Source organism: Leuciscus leuciscus (genome assembly GCF_965113295.1).
Source record: "Leuciscus leuciscus genome assembly, chromosome: 21".
In the NCBI taxonomy this organism is placed as follows: Eukaryota; Metazoa; Chordata; class Actinopteri; order Cypriniformes; family Leuciscidae; genus Leuciscus; species Leuciscus leuciscus.
This window is the reverse complement of record NC_138745.1, coordinates 19,245,393-19,264,619: the sequence shown is the minus strand read 5'-3', so window position 1 is coordinate 19,264,619 and position 19,227 is coordinate 19,245,393. Positions and strand designations below refer to the sequence as shown.

Sequence of the window (19,227 nt, the reverse complement as noted above, 5' to 3'; positions counted from 1 at the left end):
TTGGAAATAATACTCCATCAAGGAGGGCAAATTAGTCTCTTGTTTAATTGGTGGTTCTGTTCCCACAGTTGGAGAGTGTTTGATATTAACCCAATAACAATGCTTTGCATAATAAATTAAAAAGGGAACCGGTAGAATTTGACAAAGAGGGGACTGGCTGAAGACTTTCTCTTATTAAAGACAGCAGAAGAAATTAATCTTGATTAGATGGATATATCAAGCATGAATGTTCTGCTAAGAAAAGGTAATGTAGTGTGGAATCCAACCTGGCTTATGAGGTTGAGGAGTGGTTTCCCCTCTGAGCCCACCAGACACGTGAGGAGCTGAGGGATCCAAGCCAGCCACTGGATGGGCGGCACTCCAATGCAGTATTTGTCCACAGCGTCGGCCAAGGTGTTCTTATCGTCAAAACTCAACAGCCACAGCACCTGAAGAAGAAGAGAGACAGTCTCTTTAGGTAATAGTTTTGATTTTATAAACTCTACTGCAGAACAATTCATATCATATATTTAAAAATACATATTATGTCTAGACATTTTCACTCGTAGACACTCCTAGAAACAGCTAGGATTTATGTAAAATTAAGAAAAATTACATTGACATTTTACTTGAACCAAAATTCATTTCATATTTAATACCATGGATATTTAAAATGAATAATACATTTTAAATAATTTTATATTTAAAATATTTATAATGCACATCAGTCAAATCAGCAAAGGAGGGATAAACACTGTAAAAACTCACTCAAATGAGAAGTTCTCTTCATGTAGACATACGGTTGTTCACAAGAGTAATTTAAAAAGTCAAGTCTCCAAGTAAATTTTTTTTTTTTGATCTCTGGCACAAACATTCATAAATAGTAGGTTTGGATGAAAATGTTCATCAACCTGTAGGACTGAACAGGTAATGTTTTCATTTTAAACTAAAACTATGTCAGTGATTGAAGATGAGGCCATCAGCTCCTTGAAATAGCTACTCAAGGGCTTAATGGCTTGTAAAATCATCTCGGCCGCTTCACTCCCACCAGCTGCTGCCTTTTCTTGCTATTGTTGGTGGGGCTCTCGTACGGTGGCCGGTAACAGATAAACAGTCATCTCCTCTGAGGCCTGATGGAGACATTAAGCACTGGACAGCACGGACCACACGGCTTACGGATAATTACTGATAATCAGCGAGCAGCTACTCTCATTAATCACGTGTAAACCACGCGACAGTCTCTAAAGCTTCAATGGCCAGCAGCACTCCAGACACAATCTAAAGTGCTCCTTGCATTCAATCCCATGCTGGAAAAAAGGAAAAAGCCAAATGGAGCTGTTTGATCTAGCGTACAGTACTCGACAGAGAGCAGACTGCCATGTGCATAGTATCCATACAAAACCCATCATCTAGTCTAATAATATAATTACATCCATCATTGGAGGTTCATCAGTCTGAATGCAGTGCATCCCCTCGCCACAGCTGCATTAATTCAGAAATGGCACACGGTGACGGATATGCCCCCATTTAACAAAGCCATCAGAGCAGAATGGGTTTACTGGACCACAAATGAGCACCGAGTTTTCCTGTGTTTTATGGTAAATGGGTTTAATGGTAAAACTAATTACAGACCTGTCAAAAAACAAGCTATCCTATTATGACATGCTTTGTGTGTCTCCGCCAACCATTTTTGCCAGTTTTGTCAAGTAAATCACTAAGCGCATGTTGTCATCTAGATCACGCAGTATGATAGGCCATTGATCAGTAGTTCTTGACGTTTTATTGATTGGTTTATGCAGCTGCCTCATTGTTGTAAAGAGTTAGGCTACCAGTGTTATTATAATTAATGAAAACAAAAACAAAAATGTCTTTATTTATTGAAAATAACACTAACTGTGACTTTACAGAGAATTTTTCAATTATGCTATTTGGTGCATTAACTGTTGGTTAGCCTTAAAATAAGGTAAATAAGCTAAAAAGGTAAGAAGACGACAAAAAATTAAAGCAAGACTTGGTGCAACTGAATGCTTCTGCAGAGACAAGAGATGCTTCTCTCCATAGGTTCTCAACCACAAGATAATAATAGAGAACAATGATAGACTGCTGTTTACCCATTTTAAAATATTCTAACTGACCCCCCAGCATGAGTTTTTCTCTGCGCCAGCCAACGCGCGAAAGCGCATTTGAATTTAGCAGTTGATCACGTGATGTACTGACCGTTCTAATCACATCGGTGTGATCGTACGCTCCAGGGACCAGCCAAGACTGATCACACCGGTGTGATTGTACATGCGAAAGGGTTAACAAACATTTGGGTGAATGATTTTATACTGACATGGTCCTCATTGGCGGAAGAAACCTGGACAATTCAATGAGGTCAGCAAGAGAGAGAAGATCTTACCTTGGCCAGGTATTTGCGTGACTTGCTCTCATTCTGATGGCGGCAGGCGTGTAGGTAACATGTAATGGCGGAGACGCCAAGGTGGGGCTGGCGGTCTTTGACAAAAATGTTCTCCAAGTAGTCTCCCCACATAGCCCAGGCTTTCACCAGAACATCATGCATCTGCACTGCAGCAGAGAATGCCTTATTTGCTTCCTCTGACCTGGTGGAAGAGAAAAGACGACACACTGAATGAGCGGGGAACATATCAGTTCTGATCATCACAATCTTGATATCTCAAGAATGTAAAGAATCCGAGTCATTTGGAGGATTAAGCTTGAGTCAGTAAAATATATGCAAATGATACACTGGTAAACAGAAGCCATGCAAAATTTATCATGATTACATGCCCAGTTTGAGGATATCTGATGGAAAAAAATCTTGATGAGAAACACTATTACTTCAAAGAACTATCCAGCTGGCCAGCACCTAACTGAAATTAGCTGACTGGGTCCAACATTTTTGTTTCATCAGCAGTTTTAGAGCTTTGAGAATTTGTCCCCCAAGAGCATCTTTTCTAGGGCCCTTTTATAGAAGCAGTTTAAGAATAGAAGTTGAGAAAGGTTCGTAAAGGGCTTTATAAGGGACTGAAAGAACTGGATGGGACACATAATCTGTGCTTGAAGCCTCTGTCCTTACCATCACCATCTCTAAATGTTACCCTACGACACACCTACTAAACCAATCACATATAATGGGAACTTTTAATGAGTATGTGGCAAGCAACAGAATTACACTTGATTGCAATGGGAGTCTGGGGAGGCCAAATCCACTGAAGCGTCTCGTCAGTCGTGGACATGTATAATATGTTTCTGCTCATGGCCTTTGCTGAGAGTCGCACATAAGTCCCCACACCCAGTCAAGTGTCAAACATCTTCCTCCGACAGCTCTGCTGCTTTATCAAATCCCTACGTTAATATTCATAGAGAGTGAAAATGTAATGATTACATTAGGCCCTGCTGAGGCTGGGGGAAACTTCTGCTGATCACAGAGATTTCACAAATTGCTATTGAGTTAATTATTCAGCATGTGTATTTAATAAGCTATTTCAATCCAGTGCCAGGCTCTGGGCTCACCATCAATTCACCCATGATGAGGAAAAGAGCAAGGCCTATATAAAGCTATGATGTTGCAAAAAAAGACGGTTATAATCAACATCTGTTTATTAGATAATGACATAAAGGTCTGTTTTGGTCTGGATATTGAATTATCAATAAAATGCAATTCATACTGACAATCATTTGAATTTACCTCAACAATGAAAAAACACAATTAATTCAATTTGCTATATAATACTTACCTTAATATCCTTAACAAGCAAGCGGTTTTGTAATAATATAATTATATTACAAAATAATTACAAAGAACAATTATAATTATATGATGTTATAACTATAATTTAATTATATAATTAAAGAAAACTTTTTTTGTATTCATCCTGTTATCATCCATTATTCTTTTTATTTTGTACTTTTATAACACAAGATGCTTCTCAGTTTTGTAGCTGATTGTTATAAAATACCTTGTTTTTTTTATCAGCCCTAAGAAAATAAAAAAATAAAAAGTAAGAGTGCATCTGTTTACTGCTTAGTGCTTAATACACTAAAGGAGGCTGTACTGTACCAGCAACCTCAGGGGGGACTAAATGCCACTAGGTGGAACAAACTGTAATTTGCACCACTGTCTGTTTAAAATAAAATAAACCTAGCATTGTGGATTTGTTGCTTTTTCCAGTAACACTTTAGTTTAGGGTCCATTTCTCACTATTAACTAGTTGCTTAATACATGCATATTACTAGGATATTGGCTGTTTATCGAACTGTGACCTCAAAACCGAGGTACGTACCAAACCATGACTTGTGTACCATTACACTCCTAATACAGTCATGTAGAACTTAGCACACACATTTTAAATGAGATGTTTTAAAAGATTTCTCCTGTTTATTATCTTGAGATCCTTATAGGTCACTGACCCATTTGTTTGTTTAAATAGCTTGTAGACGGTTAAAACACCTGGCTTGATTGCACTACAAAATTAATTACAGTATTCAGAGATGTAAAACAATTACATGACAGATTTTCATCAGAGTGACTCGTGAAAATGCCAGTCAATAGAAATATGACAGGAGATAAATCACTCATCATGAGTTCAGTGTCATTATCCTCTGCCGCAGACATACTGTATAAGGTTAATTACTCATCATACTCTCATATTGACTGTTAACGACTGTTCTGACCTCATTATTGGAATAAAGTTTTAGAAGTGATGATTAGTGGCACAAACACAAGCACACGGACAGATGTTTATCTTTCCTCTCCATAATGATTCTTTGTCAGAATGGTTTGTTTTAAAAAGTGAGCTCATGATCTCGCCAATTCAGACTCTTTATTGTCAGAGCAAATCAGACTTGTGCACAAAACAAAAGATAACGAGAGCAGTGTCAATTAAAGACAAAGAAAGAGTGAATGAGGGTGATAAGGAGAAGACTCAAAGTGACAGGCAGAAAAGGAGAGAAGATGAACAAAGCTAGGGATCAACTCTTACTTATTGATCTGGGCTAAGAACATGCCCTTGAGAGCGTAGAACTCGGCGGTCATCTCCTTGGTGAAGTACTTCAGGTTAGTGGACTCAATCACCTCCAGACCCTGAAAATACAATAACAATGATTGCATTTACAATTAATCAAAGTATTTCACAGGTATGACTTTTTCATTTTCTAAAAAGCAGTTCACAAAAACGATGGGTTTAATTTGTCGGACTCAGCCAACGTGTAGTTTTCTGACCTAGAATTCCTATACATCAAAAGTCAACACCACTGACAATAGAGTAACGTTATATATCTGCTGTAGACATCTCTGTAGCTCCACCTAAGACTCCCAGGTGAGAGCCAGTGGCTTAAAGTGTGCCAGAGAAATGATAAAGAGAACAGAACAGGTCCAAGTGATAGCTGAGAGAGAGAGAGAGAGAGAGAGAGAGAGAGAGAGAGAGAGAGAGAGAGAGAGAGAGAGAGAGAGAGAGAGAGAGAGAGAGAGAGAGAGAGAGAGAGAGAGAGAGAGAGAGAGAGAGAGAGAGAGAGAGAGAGAGACTTATTAAATCCAATGGTACTTTAATGACTTGAGCTCAGTTGAGGCAGCTCCATTAATCAGGCTTAAGCGAATGCTGCAGCAAGCAGCCCATTCCTTACACTGTTTGGAATGCATTTCTTACTGTGACAGCACCACAGTCATTCTCACCGTAATGAGAGCAGCGTTATTTGGATTAAGAGAGTCCGGCTAACAGCAAAATCAGCAGGTGAGTTGACAAAGTAAAGTAGATTAGGTATAGAGGAAGTAATCTTGACAGCACCATAAATAAATATGTATGTATGTATGTATGTATGTATGTATGTATGTATATATATATGTATATATATATATATTCTGTTAGAGTGTAAAAAAATACGTAAATGCTAAGAAAATATACATTTATTTTAAGTACTATAGAAAATATGGTAATACATTTTGAAAAAATATTAACTTATTAACCTTACGGGTAGGTCACAAAGGATGACTAGTTATCCAGTTTTTCATATTTGCCAAAACCTGCTTGGAGAAGTGAAATTCACTGTATTTAAATTCATCTCCTTCAAACAGCTACAGCCAAAATGACATTCAGATGGACATCTTTACCTTTTGTTGTACTGAAGTCACCATGGAATCAAAATGGACAATTCTTATTTTTTTATGGAATGTAACAAAGTTTATTTTAAATGATTTATCCATGCACTTTTTTTATTTTATTTATTCATGTGTCCTCGTAATCTTTAATCAAAAACAATATCTTCCCCTCTTCCTTACATCACATATCTTCTCAGATAATCTCTGCACAGGTCCTCAAAATCAAGTCCTGTCCTTAACTTTTTTTCTCATTCGAGAAGCTGTTTCACTTAGATATACATCACAATAGTGCAAGAAAAGATTATCCCAACTTCTGATGAAAATGCTGAATTTAAGGTGGTCGCATTTGCAAAATATATCAGGTAAAAATTTCCAGCAATTCACTATTGAAGTCACTTTCAAACCAAGCCAGTCTATGTTGGTTAACATGGCAAATCTATGGCTACGTTCAGACTGTCAGGTCCGATTTTTGTGCCTATCCAATTGAAATCCAATCAGATTTAGCAAGTGTCACAACGACAAAAAAAAAAAATCCTTATTCAAATCGCATTTCTGGAAATCCGTTTCAGTTTGACCGCTCTGATCGGATTTCGAGTGGTTTATGTGACTTTCACGCCACGTAAAACGTAAACGGCAGACGTTGTTATAGGAAACATGCTGAAAGTCCCTGCTGAAACAAGGCTGTGTTGTTGCAAAGTGCCAGATGAGCAGAAAATGAAGATATAACAGAGACATGTTTGTAAACCGACGGAGACGACAGCACGGAATAAAGTCGCTCATACCAGCCTCCTACGGTTCTGCCGCCGCCTCAGAAGACGCAGTAGACCAGAGAGGCGGCTACACATTGTCATGTTGTAAAATTTAAATAAGACAATATCTATATTGCAAACCACTCCATGTTGCGGTTGTTGTTGTATTTGGTGTATTCCTACCAACGCAACGTCATTGCCATAGAAACCAATGCAGATATTCCAGAAAACGAAAGAGCTGCATGGACAAATCGGATCTGAACAGTTGCGATACAGTGTGGACGGATCAGATTCTAATCCGATACACAAATAATCAGATTTGGACAGACAGTGTGAACCAACTTGAATGAGCAGCAAAATCTGCATGGGGAAATCTTTCACCCTTATGTGAAATTCCCAATCACGCAGAATTCCCATTAAAATGACAATTTCGCCCACAAAAATTCACCAAACAAAAGCTTTACATAAAATATGAAAAAAAATAAATAAATTATCATTTCACCAAACTTAAAACTGCGGTAAATGCAACCGCACCTTATGCTTTTGAATACAGAATGCTATGTATGAAATCCATCTGATCAGGGTCAGGGGAACACAAAACAGGTAATTATACATGTCTTCCTTAAGAGTATTAGTTGACTAGTTATTCAGGGAACACAACGACTTTTGAAAATGTGTAGTCATGCTTAAAGTTCACTCACCTGCATGCATTCATTCTTGCCCATGACTCCAGCCAACTGCAGGTAGCATTTAACCTGCTGACGGATCTTCTGGAAGCAGTCTACGATAGGCACGGTGGGGATGGTGTGGATGCGGCTCAGAATGTCCAAAGCCACATTGACCAGACCTTGCTTCCGGCCGATCTTCCCATACTGAATAATGGCTGATGCGGAGGCATGCACTCCAAGCATGGCATTGTTAGTGTTTGGGTCATGTTGCGTGTTAGTTTCATAAGCAGTCACAATGGCTGCAGAAGAGAGAAAAAAAGGAAAAAAAAGATTACAATTGTATATAAAATGATGAATCAGAATGTCACTAGAATTCATTGCCATATCCTTGCATACCTTGATAGTGGTGCTGCCGCCACATAAAGATGCTGCTCCAATGGGAAAGGTCATCTGAGACAATTGGCAGCCTGTTTCTCCAAGTCTTCACCACGGTCTTCATGTCATGGAGGCTGGTGTTGCGGCCCAAGTTGGCAGGCTGGAGTCCTGCATTAATCTGAGCAGCTTCCTGTAGCTCAATAATCTGCTGAGCCGCCTGAATGAGAACAAACCAGGAATAAACAGATGAGAATCTCATTGTACTTATTAATAAACATCAGGAAGATGTAACAACTCACGTTCTCTTCAAAGCTCCTGCTCAGTTTAAATCAGAGGGCTACAGTCACACAAGAATCCATTCATCACACTCACTCACACAAACACTGGTTTCCATGTTTTATGGGGACATTCCATAGACAATGATTTTTATACTGTACAAACTGTAGTCTATTCCCTAAAATCTACCCATCACAGGAAACTTTGTGCATTTTTACATTTTCAAAAAACATTTTTGTATGATTTATAAGCTGTTTTCCTGATGGGGACCAAGAAATGTCCCCATAACATTGGGAATATCAGGTACACACACACACACACACACACACACACACACACACACAGAGCACTCCGAAATCCATTACTGCAAATGTATTACAGGCTTATGATTCCTATTGAGAAAGAAAAAGAAATATAGAAACGAAGTCTTGAGGTGGCTGAACGAATGGATGGATCAAAGTATCTTAAAAGCCATTTACTCAGAGAACGGGCAGAGAGAGGGAAGCGCACAAGTGAAGCGTCTATTCCCCTAATGCCTAATCGCGCTCTCAGACGACACTTAGACCACACCAGCAGAGGACACAGACCACGGTGACCCAAAAAATGATACTCATTCCTCACGAACTATCGATGCATGACCTTAACATATCAGACAGTAAACACACACCCTGCACTCTTAACCAAAATGCCACATGGATCTTTAATCTCCTTTGGAAAAGACATGAGGAAGGGAGTCTGGCACTTACAAGGTGATTTACAACATGACGGTTTACTACACACACGATGAGTAGCCTGAGCCGCGATAATGAATTATGCCCGTGAACACACATACATGCATCCAAAAACAATCCGTTCAATAGTAATGCCTGCTTTACAAGATAAATGCCTCAAATCAGTCCATGGACTTGCCAAATCAAATCCCCACACAACAAAATAAATTAAGCAATACAATATTTTTCACAATTATCTGTTAATATCAGCTGATGGCACATTATAACCTTCATTCTGAGTGCCCATTCATCATGTAAATTTAATTTTCTTGCAGATATTTAATCAAACACTATCTGATGGGGAAAAGTAATTACGAGTCATTTTAAACTTGGTGGCGTTCTCACTCTCTCTGTCTCATGGCTCCTGTCTGCCTCTCTCGTCCATTCCAATCGCTCTTATTGGACTTCTGTATGGTTGCATTAAGGAGTGCAGGCGTAAACAGATTCAATTATCAGTAAATTCAATTATCCCTGAAGTCAATGGCTCTGGGGCAAAGACTGAATTTTTGAAGGCCTAAGTAAAACAGCCACAAAAATGTGCCCATTACCATAGGTTAATAACAGCTGGTTCTGTACACTAATTAGTAATATTAAACTTCAATCTAAATCGCTTAAATGTATAGACTTTATTCGCTTTGAGCATAAATGAAAGAATAAAATCTCCAATTTTGAATGACTAAAAATGTAACCGTCAGTGCTGACGTCACATTTGCATAATTAATTGTGATTCATGATTTGGTATTTTATTGTACATTCTGCAAACTAAATTCATATATGCCATATCAAGAGGAAAAAATATGAAAAAAAAAACATGCTATTAAATATCTCATATTTATAATGCTTATTACACTTATTTTCATAAGCATATTTTCATTTCTATTTTTTGCATTAAATAAATTTGATAATTAAAAAATATATAAATAATATTGCTCAATATAATGCAACATTTTCTCTTCGGCACACAGCCTACAATCAAGTATAATTTTTTGGGCACGTCTCGTCTACAGATGACATTAACACTTTTTTCCCGCCATTTCAAGCACTTTTCAGAAAATGCTAATACAATTATTTAGTGAATAATTGTTTCATAGCATGTTCTCTTGGTTTCTTCCATTTTAACAGAGAAAATAAGAAATTAAAGAATCAATAATCAAGTAATAATAATAATAATTATAGATTAAAATTATTTAAAACAATAATTTTGAATTTTAGTATTAATAATCATAATAAAACACTGATACATTGCAGAATACAGTTTTGATTTACTAATAGAATCAAGCAACAAAAATCCCTTCAAGATATTATTTCAAAAATTCTAAAAAATATTCAAGATGTTCTGATTACATCTACTATATCCAACTCTTCAATCATGCGGACCACAGAACTATCAGCCATTACCCATAACACCCTGTGTGGTGTATTCACATTCTCCAACAACAACACCTCATTTCCTCAATTTGGCTGTCATATTTGCCATCACACCACAGCCGTGCTCAAGAAGAGTGCTTCTAGTCTCTAACGGTCCCCAGAGGACGCGGTGCGTGGACAGCTCTCACACATTACCCTAATCTACAGGCACACATCACCTCGGCTCCGTCCCATTGTGTGCTCTGCCTGATTATGCGTGTGGCAGTCAGGAGGCTGTTCTTTCTGCTGAATATTAATACAAGCTGCCTATTGAGCACCACAATGGTGCAGTCAACACTATCTCAGGCATTTTAGAAAGGGCCAAAGGGCCAAAAAGAGGGAGGGAGGGACCAGGTCTGACAAAGGAAAAAGTGATATTGTGCAAAAATGCAGAGTGAAGGCAATTATAAGAAAAGTGTCTTCTTTAACCACTCTCTCTGCTACAAGGGTTTGTAGAAAGTCACGCGCTCGCACATGAAATGAGATTGCCAGAGTCTCTAGCTTGTCAGCGGTGATATCGGAGCAGATGTTCTGCTTTTGAGATATCATTATTTAAAATTGACAATCAATTTAGATCAGATCGCTTGTGGTGCTCTGATTGAGCTACACTGCTTGAAAAAGTGAAGAACACCATCAAGAACATTAAATTAGAGCTGGAGAACGTCTGGTTAAAGGGTGTTTGTCAGCTCACACACTGACGCTCCTAACCTGCAGCAGGGGCGTGTGAACGTGAGAAACGATGTGTGGCAGTCTCCTCCATTCTCTGATGGCCAGACTGCTGGCCATCTCCACCAGCCGCTCGATGAAGTTGAGCTGCTGTTCCTCCGGGTGACAGATGGCGAGGTAGCCACGATGCATGTTCACCTTCCAGGCCATTTCCTTTGGACAGCTCAGCTCCACCTGATGCAAACAGGAAACACAGCTGTATCAGCATACACTACCGTTCAAAAGTTTGGGGTGGTAAGATTTTTTTTAATGGTTTATGCTCACCGAGACTGCATTTATTTGATCGAAAACACAGTAAAAACAGTAATGTTGTGAAATATTACTACAAATTCAAAATAACTAATTCTAATATGCAGATTTGCAAGAAACATTTCTTATTATTATCAATGTTGACAACAGTTGTGCTGGTTAATAGAGCTGCTTAATATCATTTATTTGAAATAGAAATCTTTTGTAACTTTATAAATGTCTGTTACTTTTGATCAATTTAATGTGTCCTTCCTAAAAAATGTATTTACTGACCCCAGACTTTTTAACAGTAGTGTACTTGCACAGTTAGATTGACTAGTTTTGTTTTTACAAGCCACATCCTGATGGGGTTAGAGATGGGACGCTAACCAAAGCTTTAGTTTGATTGCTATAAATAATGATTTTGAACTTGAATCCCTGAGCAGCATGTGTGTCCTAGTTTTTGTTCATGGTCATCTGGTCCCCCTATTCCAAAGTGCACACTGCAATTGGAGCTAAATAGGTGGTCGTAGGGAGAATAAAAAGTCGGTACAGGTTGCTGGCATTGTGCAGTATGACGATTTGGAGGGATTTACACTCTTTGGTCAGTGTGCGCTTATCATGGCCAGCATTTGATAAATAACCCTGCGTCAGGGCTGGCCTTATCCACCTGCCTTTAATTGAAAGAGGGGACATTTAAACTTCCCGAGAGCAACTGCTGCTGCCAAGCAGCCTGCCCTGGAACGGAGAAAACAAATCACTTCCCAGCAGATGTTTGAGCAATTATTCAAGCACGTATCCGTAAATATTAGATGCAAAGCGAACGGAGAGGGAAGAGGAGGAGGAGGAGGAGTGGGAGGGTTGCTGGGCTGGACAATTTAATTAGGTGTCACCTTAGGACAGAAACCTGAATGGATTCGTTCCAAGTCTCCTTGAACAAGAGCCAAGAGTATTTATAATGTTCCCAGACTCTATCGCACACTTTTTCTACTTTGTTTTAGAAGTGAAGCCCATAAATTACCCACCGACGGCAAGGCTACAATTCTGAAGTCATAAACAATTCGGCAAGAGTAGTTGAGAGTGACTTTCTGCATAAAAAGTGGTGCGCTTTTTACATTTGGCAATATGGTGAAACTCCAATAATAATTTGAGGTGTCAGTGAAGTCATAACTATGGTTTTACGTTATCTTACTGGACTGGAAGTGTGTGTGCAAATTTCACTCCAAAATGCAGAGTATCTAGCCAAAAAACATACTTTAATGAAAACTCTTACAGCCCCTTATATACACAGCAAATACTTTTTTTTTTAAAGAAATTAATAAAGTTATTCAGAAAGGGCACATTAAATGGATCAAAATAAACACTAAATACAGTTACAAAAAACAATCACAAATCTATTTCATAAAAAAAAGGGGAAAATATCACTGTTTCCACAAAACCATTTCTCCACTGAAAAAAATAAGAAATGTTTCTTGAGCAGCAAATCAGCATATTTGTAATATTTCTGAAGAACCTTGTCACACTGAAGACTGGAGTACAGATGCAAAAAATTCAGGCATAAATGGTATTTTAAAATATATTAAAATAGAAAACAGTAAACTGTAATAATATTCATGTTTTAACTGTATTTTCCATCAAAAAATGACCTTGGTGAACATAGGAGCCTTCTTTCAAAGGCATTAAAATAATCTTACCGACTTTACAGGTAGTGTGTATCTACAGACTGATTGTGAACTTACTAAAACATATTGCTTTAGGTTTGTGTTGAGTAACAGGGCAAGTATTCAGACAAGATAGATAAAGTAAAGACCTTAAATAAAACAGACAATTACTCACAAATCTTAAATCCCTATGTGTGTTGATTGCAATGTGGTACTGAGTTTACCTGCACCAGAGCATCTTTCATGGCGGCCCAGTTGGACACTCTCCAGGCACACTCCAGCACCAGGTATGGGTTGTTATGGCCTTTAGATTGCCCGTACTCAGTCAGAGGCTCCCACTGGTTCAGCTCTTTAGAACAGCTGGAAATCAACATACAATTTAGATTTATTATATTCCATTTTACATTATATATTGGAGTATAACTGATGGTCCAGAATGTTCTTAAAACAGGGTTTTTGATCATATTAGTGTTTTGACAGCTGACAATTTCCATGTGTGACAATTAATTATTTGACACTGAGTTTTTGAGAGCATAATTTTGGTCAATCTATGTTAGTCATTTGGATATATTTGCATTGTGCTAGGTCGCCACACTCTTTTTGGGTATATTAAAAATAATGTGTCTTATTGGCTGTGGTTTTGTTGGTGGTTTGTCTTATCTGCAGTATTTTCCTTTCAATAAGGATGGAAAACTTTCTTGACGGTGGACATATCAAGTGTTGAGTCTGAGCTGTGCTTTTTCAACTCACCGGATCCAGTGATCCTCCCACAGCTGGTATTCAGGGAAGATGGCAGGCGAAACATTGTGCTCTTTGCGAGCTTTCTCCATTGCCTTCTCATAGGTTTCTTGAGCCTAATGATGATGGAACCAGAATTGTTAACATCTTAAAATATAAGAGCGACAATACATAGGTCCTCTGAAACTCTGTGTTGTCTGTTTTTTTTACTTTTCTGGATGCTGTTTTATGATTATATAATTTCTTATTAAAAAAGTGTTAATCAAATTAATGATTCTATCATTAGTGATTTGATTAAGTGTACAACCCTTTTTTTATTTTTTTCATCCGAATTTGGCCAAATTCCATGACATTCCGCCATTTTTTTGACTGTGTTCCACAATCCAATCTGCATGTTTTGCAATGCGGAAATCATATGGCCCTAAATAAATACATGCAGATACGATCGTTTCAGTCTCTCTCACCTGTTCAAAGAAGCCATGCTGCTCGTACGCGATGGCGGTGCTTGATTCGGGAAACTTGCATCTCTTCTGCCACAGCCCTGCCCACATGTCCTCCTCCTGCAGAAGGGAGTATAGCTCTGCCAGCGAGTCAAGGATCTCCTGAGGGAATACGAAAACACATCTTCAAAGAATATAGGGGACAAACACATCCATATTCAGAGGTGTTCCAATGAGATGACTGCTTAGCATAAGCAGCTTGAATGCTGGGATACTTCAAACTGAACTCACTGACAGGTCAAAACAAAGCCAACTGGAAAATCAGCACACAAGTTCATTTCGAGTGACACTGGGGAACCTTCAGAACACAAAACTTCCTCTGCCAAGAATATCAATAGCAACAGAGATTGAAGAAGAGCTCAGGAATCACTGTACCTGCTGTGGAGGAGTGATGCTTTCCTGCTCGTAGAACTCTGTGCTCTGTTTGGGTTTGATGTGCAAGCTAAGGCCTTTCTCAAAGGCTTGCTGCTCCAGCATCAGGGTGGAGCGTAACCAAAGATTGTGGGTCTTGCCTAAGTACTTCAGTACGCAGGGCCTGATGGGTATGGGCGGCACGCACTGAGACATGGCCTCCACAAAGCAGTTTAAAGCACTGGGCTGACAATCTCTCTGAGCTTGATGACTACCACTACACAGGAACGGACCCATCTCGCCTGACAGTGCCTAAAAAAAAAAGGGATACAAAAGTTCAAAATTAGAAATGCATGATATATTTGTGCAATATTGGTCATTGGCTGAATTGTTATTAATGTGTATCGGCCATGTTCATTTTCCCCACTTTTACATTTAGATTACCTTTAGTTCTAAGAATTTATTAACACTGTTAAATGTAATCTACAGAAATTCTCAATTTATATCCATTCAATAAAATATATATATTTTTTTTTATAAAACAAACAAAACAAAATATTTTATGGCTTAATGGCATCGGCCTGAATTTTAATAATGCTTTACCCTAATCAATAGAATAGTATAAGTTTGATAACTTTATAATAACATTTCAAATAAAATGCAAAAAACTCCTTTAAGTAGTTCCTCACTCATCTAACATCACACCAAACAATCAGAATTTGCCATAAATATTCAATAGGCATGACAACTCTAAAGAAAAATAGCCCATGTTACACAAAGAGTTTTGCATTATTATTATAGAAAAGACTGGCGCAGTAAATATGTCCTAGGTTTTTATTTTATTTTTTATTTTATTTTTTATATACCTCCTACAAACAAAAGCCATAAAGCTGAAGATTTCTATTCTGAATATTTGTTCTAACAGTCTACAGCCTCAGTCACTCTAAATTAAAGCTCTTTAATGAGATTTCTAATACTTAAGACATCTGGTCCATTAAACTCAGAAATTTGCATAAAAGGTTTAATTTCTGCTCATTAGCAAATGCTGCTTGTTTAAGTTCAGCGGCAGGGGCAGAAAGACAGCCCGTCGGACCCCCACCCATGCAAAGGTCTCCAAGATGAGCGGATAGGCACAACCTCTGACACCATTAACACACATTTTGCATGCCGATTCAGCAGTCATATGCATTATTATTAGTAAAACAGTCAGTCTACACTTTAACCACAACAAAGGTCAGTTTAAAGCCATCAGAAGTCATATGCTGCATTTAGATGGAAAATGTTTAGATTAAAAAACGGCCAACTGTCAGCTCAGCTCTTTGGAGAACTGGGACAGTGAAGTACTCACATGCTGCTGGCGGTCTGACAGAATCTTCCAGAGGCGGGGGAAGAGCTGGACCCAGGTCTTCTCGGCCAGTGGGGTGGAGATGTGGCACAACTGAACCAGAGCATTCAGCAGTGCTCCCGTCTGATTACACACACAAGAGACTCATTTACTGATAGGCAATATATCGGCCATTAATCAACCCACATTTAGCCACTTGAGATTATCGCATTGGCTGATAACAGTGCCAGCTCAGCCGATTAACAGAAGTGCACCTTGTTTCAGTTCCAAAATCCACTAGGAAACCTTTGTCAATGTTACAATAACCATTTTCTTTTTTTAAATATTAATTTTTTTTTAAATAAACTGGATCCATACCGTAATAACAAGTTAAAGTATTTTGTCATTTTGTTGTGTATTTATATAATTTTTATTCGTTTTCTTTCAGTTTTAGTATATCAAGTTAAACTAACATTCTGCAAAGCAGAAAATGATACTTACAGTTTAATCTTCACTTATGGCACCAAACATTCAAGGGCAAAAGAGACTATTCCTTCTCAAAAAATTACTTTTCATAAGGGATCAGTGTACTTTAAAATGCATGACCGGTCAATCACATCTTGCCACTGAATAATTCTTAGGGCATAATTGCACGAAAAAGGTTTGGACCTCTGGCCACAAGAAGAATAGAGATGTTAGCATAAGTCAGAACTCAAATGTGTGCTGTGGTTCCTGACAGCGGCTCCGGTGGGCAAAGCAGGCAGGTCAGGTCTTTGAACTCCTTACTTCATCATTTATCTAAAGCCTGCTTGAGAGGTGCATATAAAGCAGAACCGTGTCCAGGATTAAATAGAAATCAATGACGTTGTGACCTCAAAGCGCTCAGAGACAGAATCCCATGTTGCCCTGATCAAACTCTCTTTAACAGAGACACTTATGAGGGAGAAGCCAAATGAGGAAGAGCAGGCTAGAGATGAAAGTAGCAAGAACCAAAGGTGCATATTAAAATCTCACTGTTGTGAAGCTTGTATGGCTTCTGCATGTGACTCATTCCTACATATGTCCTTTATGTAACCAGTGTCCTTTTTTTAAGTTTTGCTTGGCTTTTCCCACTGATTAAGGGGTTGCACTCATGAGGGCGACATATGTTGAGGTGATTGCTCACCTTGACCTCTCTCAGGGAGTCCAGGAACTTGTCGTGGCGGTTGGTGAGCATGTGCAGCTGGTTGCCTGTGTCTCTCTCCGCCTGCTCCTTGGTCTTGGGGAGGCTGGTCTGGTCTCCAGGTGCCAGTTCAATGTCTATCTCCACATCCTACAGATGAAAAGGTCACAAAAACATTAAATATTGGAAGAACATTTGTTTACTTTCTACACTTACAGCAGGCCACTATGAACTCGAGGTCAGCACCATTTGGAACTGAACTGAGAATGTCTCTGAATTCCTGAAATAAATTACTGAAATTGAATTGAGCTCAGATGCAGGATACAGATTTGAAAATCTGAAATTTGAATTTAAGGAAGTAGAATTTAAAGCTGCAGTCCGTAGTTTTTACTTTTTGTCGCCATCTCTGTTCGAAATCTGCAATTGCAGTTATTCGCAGAATTATCAACTTTACGTCGGTTATGCCTCGGCACAGCGCAGATTAATTAATGTTTTGAGGAGAATGCGTGGCTGTCAGTCACCGCGCCGGTGTGGATACTGTCATTCGCAATCTCAGATTCTACTTTTTGGAAGTAAGACCAACATAAGAATTTTCACTGGAAAATGTCATCTGAACAAGTAAGTAAAATCCACTTTTGTTCTGACCAACTAAGGGAAAAAGCATTGCAGTAAATTGCGCCGATTAAATCGCTTATCATATCACGTCAAACCGTGCAAATTATACTTTGTTCTCAAATTGTTAACAACATCAGCATTACGTGACTACATTTAATGCCCTTCTGATATTTATCTTTGTTTTCGCACAGGCCCAGTTGCAGTCTCTTTTTTTCTGTAGCCACTCCGAAGTCGGAAGTGTTTCGCATTTTACAACGGGTGAATCTCCAGTTGTCACCAGTAATTGTCGTTTGAACCTTTCTGGATCTGCCATCAAAATGATAAGTTTAACTATATCAAGTGCTGTGAGAAAAGGCTATAAACCTCCACCTCCAACATCCTAACAGGCAATATAGCCTACTAGCCGAGACACCTTCTTTATGTGCAGATGTGACATAAAGATGCAAAGACATGCTCGAATTTCCCGCGGAAATCCACCAGTACCACTGGAATTAAAAAAAAATATATTACAAGCTTACCATTTTGAATCGAGCTAAGGCAAGCAGTTGGTTTTGAACACTGGCTGGTTATGTACCTGCTCAAATTTATTTTGGATAATTTTTAACCCAAGAAAGTTACGCACTGCAGCTTTAAATAGAATAAAATAATGAAATTTCATACAGCTGGTGTAAGTGATATTTTCAATAATGCATTTCAAGTAAGAATTATCACCATTAGATGATGTAAATAATCAACTTCTGATCAATGCCAGATACATAGAAATGTGTAATGTGTAATAATAAATGCGCAATACAACAATATATTTATTCATATTTTTTATATTTATGAAAAATTTATGTAATACATTTGTAATTTGTATATTATTTTAATAGGGCTACCCCCGACTAAAGATTGTCCTTGTCTACTGTTAGTTGTTCATTTAAGCCATTAGTTGATTAGTCGAGGGAGAAATACTACTAAACAAAAATAATGATTATTTAAAACAGAAACAAAGAGCTCCTGCAGTGACACCAGCAAACATCACACAAACCTTTCTGAGATCAGAACACAAAATAAATAAATAACCTATAATAGAAATAACAATTGTATTATAAACAAACAAACAAATAAATTATACAGCCAACAGAAAAACTTTAAAGAGAAATATCAGAGCAAACATATTCAGGCCAACAGAAAATAGCTTTAACATTGAATTCAACTCAAGGCCCCAATATATTTCAAGAGAAATCGAAGAACGAACTGAAGTGACGTTGTCAGGCAAACAAAATCAGGCAAAAACAAACTTGGTTTGGAGTTCGTTTTGGAAGTATGAAACAACTGGCCAAAGAGAACTTTCCGGAAAAGTTCGCTTCGGCTGGTAAACACTTTTGTACTACCATTGGTTCATAGGTAGGTGTGCAGTGACTCGTGGAGGCTCCACCTTCTTTCACGTGGAAATATATTTGTATTCCTGTTCAGTCCGTCCAGTTCAGACGTCCACGAGTGAAAACATGAACACACTGGAGAGCTGCCTTATATCACTGAAGTTGTACTTCTGATGAAATGAGACACTGATTTTCATGTTCTCAAACAGTATTTCGCTGGTCGTGTATTTAAAACTT

The 19,227-nt window shown here is 38.3% G+C and overlaps 1 protein-coding gene across 4 annotated transcripts in view; it reads right to left on the bottom strand.

The window, feature by feature from the left end:
• Positions 1–19,227, bottom strand: part of trrap (transformation/transcription domain-associated protein) — an 82,094-nt gene that overhangs the window by 14,224 nt on the left and 48,643 nt on the right. For all 4 annotated transcript variants that reach the window (XM_082152649.1, XM_082152651.1, XM_082152650.1 and 1 more), the window contains exons 50-61: positions 17,015–17,161; positions 15,874–15,993; positions 14,550–14,837; positions 14,139–14,276; positions 13,687–13,790; positions 13,161–13,296; positions 11,030–11,221; positions 7,890–8,085; positions 7,527–7,792; positions 4,965–5,065; positions 2,381–2,582; positions 267–428 (exon numbers count right to left, since the gene is read on the bottom strand). In XM_082152649.1, coding sequence (XP_082008775.1) covers positions 267–428; positions 2,381–2,582; positions 4,965–5,065; positions 7,527–7,792; positions 7,890–8,085; positions 11,030–11,221; positions 13,161–13,296; positions 13,687–13,790; positions 14,139–14,276; positions 14,550–14,837; positions 15,874–15,993; positions 17,015–17,161 — 2,052 coding nt within the window. The remainder of the gene's footprint in view (positions 1–266; positions 429–2,380; positions 2,583–4,964; positions 5,066–7,526; positions 7,793–7,889; positions 8,086–11,029; positions 11,222–13,160; positions 13,297–13,686; positions 13,791–14,138; positions 14,277–14,549; positions 14,838–15,873; positions 15,994–17,014; positions 17,162–19,227) is intronic.